Here is an 8,710-nt window from a genome sequence, read left to right as displayed (position 1 = left end):
AAATGTGGATATTGCGGATTACCAAATCATGAAGAAGAAAAGTGCTGGAGAAAAGGTGGGAAATGTCTTATTTGCGGAAGTGAGCAACACCGTATTCAAGATTGTCCAAAAAGAACGCAGAAGACTCAACACAACAAAGCCAAAGATACCTGCTCGAGCCTATGCCCTCTTAGGAAACAAAGAGGAGGAAGTTGACCCCACTGCAGTCGTAGAAGGTACTGTTATCATATTATCCAGTTCTGCAAAAACTTTATTTGATCCAGGAGCTACTCATTCTTTTATCTCAAAAGTTTTTGTACATAAAGTACCACTGTTATTTGAGCAGCTACCATATAGCTTCGAAATTAGCTCACCTTTAGGGACAACAATGATTACTGACATCATTTACAAAAACTGTCCCTTAAACTTCTAAGAAAAAGAATATCTAGCAGATTTGATTGAATTACTTATCAAGAACTATGATATTATTCTTGGAATGGACTGGTTATTTAGACACCAAGCCCAGCTCAATTGCTAGACAAAAGATGTTTATCTTCAAACTTCTCATCCAACCATTTCCAAAGCTAACCATACCATGGGAATAGTATCAGCAGCGGAAGCTAGAGCTATACTAAAAGACAACGGACAAGGATTTCTAGCTTATTTGATAAATAAGCCAAAGGATCAACTCAAGATCTCAGAAATCTTAGTTGTACAAGAATTTCCAGAGGTTTTTCTTGAAGAGATCAATACTTTACCTCATAAGAGAGACGTAGAATTTTCCATTGATCTAATACCTGGAGCACAACCTAGATCTAAAACTCCATATCGAATGGAGCTTATGGACAAAAAATACGTCCGACCTAGTACATCTCCATGGGGTGCTCCTGTATTATTCGCCAAAAAGAAAGATGGAACTCTAAGGATGTACATTGATTATCGAGAACTTAACAATGTTACCATAAAAAACAAATATCATCTACCGCATATTGAAGAATTATTTGATGTATTACAAGGGTCTCAAGTATATTCAAAACTTGATTTGCGGCAAGGATATTACCAATTGAGAATTAAGGAGGATGACATCTCCAAAACGGCTCTATGAGTTTGTGGTAATGCCATTCGGATTAACCAACGCTCCTGCAGCTTTCATGGATATGATGCATCGAATATTTCAACCATTCTTGGACAAATTCGTTGTCATATTCATAGATGACATTTTGATATTTTTCAAGAAGTCATGAGGAACATGCTCAACATCTATGATTTATTCTCAAAACTTTGAAAGAACATCAATTGTATGCCAAATTCAGCAAGTGTGAATTTTGGCTAGAAAAAGTGTCATTTCTTGGCCACTTTATCTCTAAGAAAGGACTGGAAGTAGATCCTGCAAAAATAGAAGCCATATCTCGCTGGAAACAACCAATCAACATCACAGAAATTAGAAGTTTTCTTGGTCTTGCAGGATACTACCGAAGATTCATTAAAGATTTTGCGAAAATTGCTGTTCCCCTGACATGGCTAACTCGCAAAGACAACCCTTTCTTATGGAATGATGAGTGTGAGAAAAGTTTTTGCAAATTAAAAGAAATGCTTACTAGTGCACCTGTATTAGCTTTACCAGAAGGGACAGAAGGATTTGTGGTTTACACATATGCCTCAAAAGAAGGCTTTGGATGTGTATTGATGCAAAACGATAATGTTATTGCATATGCATCTAGAAAATTAAAGAATCATGAGTTAAATTATCCCACTCATGATCTGGAATTAGGAGCAACAGTGTTTGCATTAGCAAAATGGAGACACTACTTGTACGATTCAATTTTTGATATTTATACAGACCACAAAAGCTTGAAGTATTTATTTACTCAAAAAGAGCCGAACATGAGGCAAAGAAGATGGATTGAATTTTTGGAAAATTACGATTGTTCCATTCTTTATCAATCAGGTAAAGCTAATGTAGTGGCTGATGCTTTAAGTAGAAAGATTAGCATGGCTTGTTTGGAAATGAAAAAAGTAAGAGAATGGGTACACATCCATTCACGTGGGCACTTGGTCGGATTGAGAATCGAACCTGAATTTCATACCAGAATTAAGCAAAATCAAGAATTGGACCAAGAAGTTTCAAAACTCCGTACTGATACAAATTTCATCACCAATTCAGAAGGAATACTATTCTATCATGACCGTATTTGTGTGCTTAGCTCAATGAAAAAGGAAATAATGGAAAAATCCCATCAGTCTCGGATCAGCATTCATCTAGGAGGATCTAAAATGTACCAAGAGATTAAAAAACACTTCTGGTGGAAAGGAATGAAACGAGATATTGCAGATTTCATTTCACAATGCCTATCTTGCCAAATGATAAAGGCTGAACATCAAAGACCAGTGGGTCTTTTGCAACCACTTCCTATACCAGAATGAAAATGTGATCAAATAACTATGAACTTTGTGACTGGATTACCCCAGCTACCAGGAGGTTTTAATAGCATATGGGTTATCGTTGATCACCTAACCAAGTCAGCACATTTCATACCCATAAGTCACAAATACGAGGTGGGAAAACTGGCTGAACTCTATCAGAAGGAAATTATACGGTTACATAGTATCCCCACTACCATAGTATCTGATAGAGATCCAAAGTTTACGTCAAGATTATGGAAAAAACTTCAGGAATGCCTTGATACCAAATTAAATTTTAGCACAGCAGCATATCCGCAAACTGATGGTCAGTCTGAACGAACCATTCAAATATTGGAAGACATGCTTCGCGCATGTGTGCTGGATTTTGGGGCAAACTGGGGAAAGCACTTGCCTCTAGTTGAATTTTCATACAACAATATTTATCAATCCTCAATAAAAATGGCACCTTATGAAGCATTATATAAAATGTCGCTCTCCTCTTAACTGGGATATGGATGAATGGAGAGGCACAAAGAATGGACAAGAACGAGCAATCAGGCCTGACATTATACAAGAAGCTATCGACAAAATACAACATATCATGCAACAAATACAAACAGCTCAAAGTCGATATAAGAGTTCTGCAGATAAGAGGCGGAAAGATTTGAAATTTGAAGTCGAAGATTACGTATTACTAAAAGTATCACCAAGAAAAGGAATCAAGCGTACTGGAAAGAAGAGAAAGTTGCATCCTCGATTTGTTGGACCCTTTGAAGTGATAGAACGAATAGGCACTGTGGCTTATCGTCTGTCTCTACCTGAAAATATCTCTGGTATACATAACGTATTCCATGTATCACAATTAAGGAAATGCAAAGTAGACTCATCCTCATTGATTGACCACCAACAGATAGATCTGGAAGAAAATCTAACATATGAAGAACAACCTGTGAAAATTTTGGACCAAAGAATAAAAGAACTTCGTGGTCGACCAATTCAGTTGATAAAAGTCTTATGGAAAAACCGCAACATTGAAGAAGCAACGTGGGAAACAGAGAAAGATATGAGATTTCAATATCCTCATTTATTCCAATAACTCTTAAATCTAGGGAACATATTTTTTTAAGGAGGGGATATTGTGACACCCTAAACACAAAGGTGCATAAATACATTTTAAAGTTTATTTTATTATTTTCATTTTAGAATTTTTACCACCTTATTGTTCGGTACAAATTTTATTTGTTCAAAGTATCTAGAAATACATTAAAATACATCACTATACACTTAAAAATTTATCAAGTACTATGATGTTCTCATTCCAATACCAAATACAAAAAATATAATAAAATACTATAATTAAGCTCAACGTATATGTTAAGTAATTAAGTACAATAATCATTAGGTTCAATGTAAGATAATTTATAATTTGGTTCAATACATAGGTTTAATATAATATAATAATTAGATTCAAAGTATATAATAATATTAAGTTTGGATAAATATTATCTTTTTCATTTAACAAATAATAAAATAAATAAGGATAAGGATGAATTCACGGATATATAAATATAGCCGAACTCTTTCTCATTTAAATTCACAAACAATCGAGAAGAAAGAAACGAAAGAGGGAAGAAGAAAGGAAGGAGAAAAAGAGAAGAAAATAGAAGAAAAATCATCTATACCCCTTTCCGAAAAATTCCAATAAATCACCAACTATTCACCTCATATCTTAAAGCGATATAGCACTGGAGGTGATGTAAAAGGATCGATCAAGAACAAGAAAATCCAACCAAGATATTCCGAGAAACGGCAACGGAATCCCGTTTCAAGCTAGGTAATCTACGCTCATATTTCTCATAGCTACACACCAAACTAGAGGTTGACTTGAACACAAAAGTTGTACCTCTTGTTGCATGGATAAGGTACATACCATCCGTCATCCCAAAATATTGACGGAACTAACATTTTCGGAATGCCAGAGTACCTTAGTTCTTCATGAAATAATATTTAAATCCGGTATTGATCGGATAGGAATTTGAAAATACTTTCAACATAAGAATTAAAGATCTTACAAAGTTATATAGGCTGGAAAAAAACCGGCCGCGCGTGGCCGCCGGAAGGCTAGTCACGCGCCAGAACTGTCGGCGCATGTACCTCACGCGCCGCCGTATCGCCGATATTTCGGTGGTCGAACCTTCCTGGTGATGTTTTCGACTTTTTGACCAACTTTCGTAATGTTTAGAAATATTTTCTAATTAATATGAATTTTGCGAACTTAAATAAAATCAACCAGATTAAATTTTGAACAAAAATAATCTGAAAATGATCAGCTATTTACTTAAAACTCTAACATATAAATATCATTCATAATATATTTTTAGGACTTGCTCCAACAATTCGGATTACTAATCAAGCCTAAACTGTAAGTTATCAGGTGAGAAAATTACTATTCATTCTTCTATTAAAGCCTTTGGCATTTGGCCTAAAAATTTCAATAGCATTTATTTAATGTTCAAATATCATTCACAGTTCATTTCGATTACTGATATATTTTCTTGCATATTTATGAACGGATTGATATATCATTAATGAATGGAGTCATAGACAACGGATTTCCATCCGAAAATTGAGTCCACTGGACAACATGGCTTCGGCCCAGAAAGCGAGTCCAATGAACAACGGGTCAAAATTCCCGGGTATATGGTTCATCTGAACAACGCGCACCGAATATTTCGATCCGGAGAATGGTTCACCTGGCTCGTAAAAGGATCTTATAATTGCTCAATTAGAGCCACCAATGTTAAAACATGAAATTTTCATTTATCTATTATTCTTAGTAAATTTAACATTACATAGCATTCTTACCTACACAGTCTCACCTTCAAACATCCCTATTCATAAGTATATTAAGCGGAAGCCATTTAGCTATCTCAGGTTCTTGTGAGGTAAGACACTTTGCAAATCTCCACTGGAGGCTCTACATCCTACTTATCCTTAGTACTTGGTACTTGAACCTGTAACACATAGGTTAGATGAGTTTATAACTCATCAAGTGGAGGAATATTATCGTTTAAAACATATAAAATCAATGACTATAACAATATTCACCTTATATGGCATGGCATTCACATTCATGAGTGATAACGTAGTTCATATTCGTATTCAATATTGGCCCATAGCATAGTTTTTATGGTTTAACCACCCATGCAGTCATTACGTGAAGGGGCGGAGGCACATGTTTTTAGCCTGGGTGATCCAATTTTTTTTTTTAAAATTTATATGTAAATTTTGTATAATTTTAGAATAATATGATATTCCGGGCAGGGCCATATTTCTAGCTCTGCCACTGATTACGCGGACACAATCGTAAACGTAGTAAACATGGTAGAACTACCACCGTAATTCATTTTACTTATGCCATATAACTTCCATATTTAGCATAGTACAAAAATACACAATCATAAAACATCATTTGGCCCATATTTAAGATTACGTACTCATACATAATTATTCATATATGAATGCCTTCATGTAGAATGCAATAAAATCTCGTTAGTCAAATGAGACTTGTACCATATCTAACTATATGAACAATATAATGAGCTAGGAACAAACAATGCTATAAGCGTCAAAACCATGAAAGGAACTTTACACCTATTTACATATATCATAAAGCATCAAAATTCATTCATGGTCTTGAAAACCATCTGTTATACCCATATGAGCAGCAAGAATAAACCCCAACTTATAAAACAAGGTGAGAAACTACTTGTGAAGCGATTTGCTTGATTCTAGGCTGTGAAAAACACACGTACGAGACTAATTCAATATCCTCATTCCCTATCATAATTTCGAAAACCACCTAGGCTATCATCTACATCAATAAAAACATGAATTTTATTAATACTTACAACCCTAGGGAAGGATTTCTACGTAGAACTTGAATATATCGTCGATTTGATAAATACTTGGATGTTGCAAAATGATTTTGGAGGAAGATTTTGGAGACCCTTGTTCTTGGCTCTCGAGTTTGAAGTGTTAAAATGAAGTATAGATTCAGAAATCCGTGTTTTAAAGCTGAAATTAAAGCAGTGTTTCCAGGTTGTGGGGTGCAAGGTCGGTCGTTTTCTGCCTCTAGGCCGAGCCAAGTTCTGTCCGAGAAATTCCACAGGCCTTGGGGCGCGAGTGTGGTTATTCTTCAGCACAGGGACGCGTCTTGTTCTATCCAAAACATTATTTTTCCTTCTAAATTAGCAAAAGTGATATACATGAAAGTTATATAGTTATGTCTTGGATTTCATTTTGCTTTGACCTTACTCAATTTCAATATGAGACGAGAAAGGTGTGTCCATTATACCAAAATGTTTCAGTGCAAGAACAACAATATATAAGACGGATTTGGATCATCTGCTGCGTCTGAAATCACAACACCGTCTTTTTACACGATATGATCAACTGATTATCTCGTTTCATCTGACAATTTTTTAAATTTATCTGAAACAGTGTGAGGTCCATCAGATGATCAACTGATCATCTCGTATAAAAAGTGCACATCATCAAGTGCTGTGTTTCACATACAACAGATGATCCAAATGAAAGGGGATCGGTTACGGTGCCGGATGAGCAACGGAATTTTCAAAAAATGATATTTTTCAAGCAAGAAAAACCGAGAACCCACTAGTGTGTGTAGCAAATACCAAAAACACAAAATAACATACATAGAGTGTTTAGAAATATACTTATCAATCACAAGGATTGATGTTTTGGCTCCAACTAATTTGTAAACAACTTAGCTCTTGAAGGTAGACAATCTACAAGCTTCGAACACCACTCCTTGCTCAAAGAACTTTTGCACTAGAAAAATGAGAGGATTTTTCTTTGAAAATTTTTTACTTTCCTCAACAAAATGAAGAAGAAAAATTGGAGGGAATGGTAAAAGAAATTTCGGCCATAAGGGGTTGGGAGGAGAGAAGGGAAGACTTTTCTTGGTGCTTGAAAAAAGTTAAAGTGCATGTGAGACACATGCCTTGTTTATTGAAAAAGTTGTCTCCCAACTCTTCACCTTCCCATACATATTATTTGGGCTTGTAACAATTACAAAGCCCATGGACTTTTATTTAAATATCTCAAACATATTTGAGACCAAATAAATTTTGCTTGAATTTACTCAAGCCTACTAGTTGAATAATTATTTTCAATTGGGCTCTACAAGGCCCAATGTTATTTAATTAATTCAACACTTGAATTAATTTAATTATTTGGACTCTACTAGGTCCACTAGTATTTAATTAATTCAACACTTGAATTATTTTAATTTAGTCCATAATAATGTTTATGAAAATCACAATTTTCAAATACATTATTTATTTGGCCAACTTTTAATTTAGGAACATTTCCACAAATGAAAAGTTACATTCCCCATAATCTACTTATAGAAGTCATACTTCTATTTTTCTTTGTGCTTATAAACTCTTTTATAAGCTGTTCAACACATTGAACTATTTTACTTCTCAATGGGATCTAGAAAGTTAGCACTTGCGTGACCCTCAATGGTTATTGATACAACTAGCAGTGAGTTCACATCTCATTGTGATTCGGGACTAAACATGTTCTTATATGAGCATACCCCAAATGCTCCACTCTTACTTATCAACTACTTGATCATAAGAACGTCAAAACTCAAGTCTGATAATACCCAACCAATCATGTTAAACGCCTATCAGTATTTCTTAGATGATTCCCTATGTATCAAATGATAGTGCATACAAGAACCATTCTATTATGGTTAGCGTACAGTACGGTCCTTTCATCTCATATATCCCTACAGATTCGACAAATATTTGTATATCGAGAGCTGTCAAAGAATCGATACTATGTGTCATGTCGTAGTTGCATCGATGGTGTAATCTAATAAACCTATTTTTTAATTACCACCAACACTCTGATCAGAGATTTCAAACTACACACATGAGATCACATATGCTATTCATACCCGAAGGTAAGCGGTGAATCCCCAAATAAAATGCATAGACTCCTATATGTTTCGACAGAACAACCAACCTTGCCACCTGATGACCCCATATGAGTCGGTAAACAAGTCAAAGTGCAATGCTAGTATATAGAGTCACAATGTTGTTCCCGGTCATAAGGACTAATGGTGTACAACCATAAACTAGAACGTTTACACTCGATAAGGGAGAACTACTTGGAAGTCCTTTATAGAGGATTGTTCAGTTCACTCTACAAGGAGTACCTATCTGCATGCTCGGACATCACAATGTCCCCTACCAATGAAACATGATACTCACATCGCAGAAACTAGTCTCAA

At 35.2% G+C, this 8,710-nt stretch overlaps 1 protein-coding gene across 1 annotated transcript; it reads left to right on the top strand.

The window, feature by feature from the left end:
* Window positions 1–2,893: 2,893 nt before the first annotated feature.
* LOC142504285 (uncharacterized) lies at window positions 2,894–3,478 on the top strand. Its single transcript, XM_075617170.1, has one exon. The coding sequence runs from the start codon at window positions 2,894–2,896 to the stop codon at window positions 3,476–3,478; it is 585 nt and encodes a 194-aa protein (XP_075473285.1).
* The last annotated feature ends 5,232 nt before the right edge of the window (window positions 3,479–8,710 follow it).

The sequence above is a fragment of the Primulina tabacum genome, chromosome 9, assembly GCF_025594145.1.
Source record: "Primulina tabacum isolate GXHZ01 chromosome 9, ASM2559414v2, whole genome shotgun sequence".
Taxonomy (NCBI): Eukaryota; Viridiplantae; Streptophyta; class Magnoliopsida; order Lamiales; family Gesneriaceae; genus Primulina; species Primulina tabacum.
This window is presented reverse-complemented; position numbering and strand designations above follow the sequence as displayed.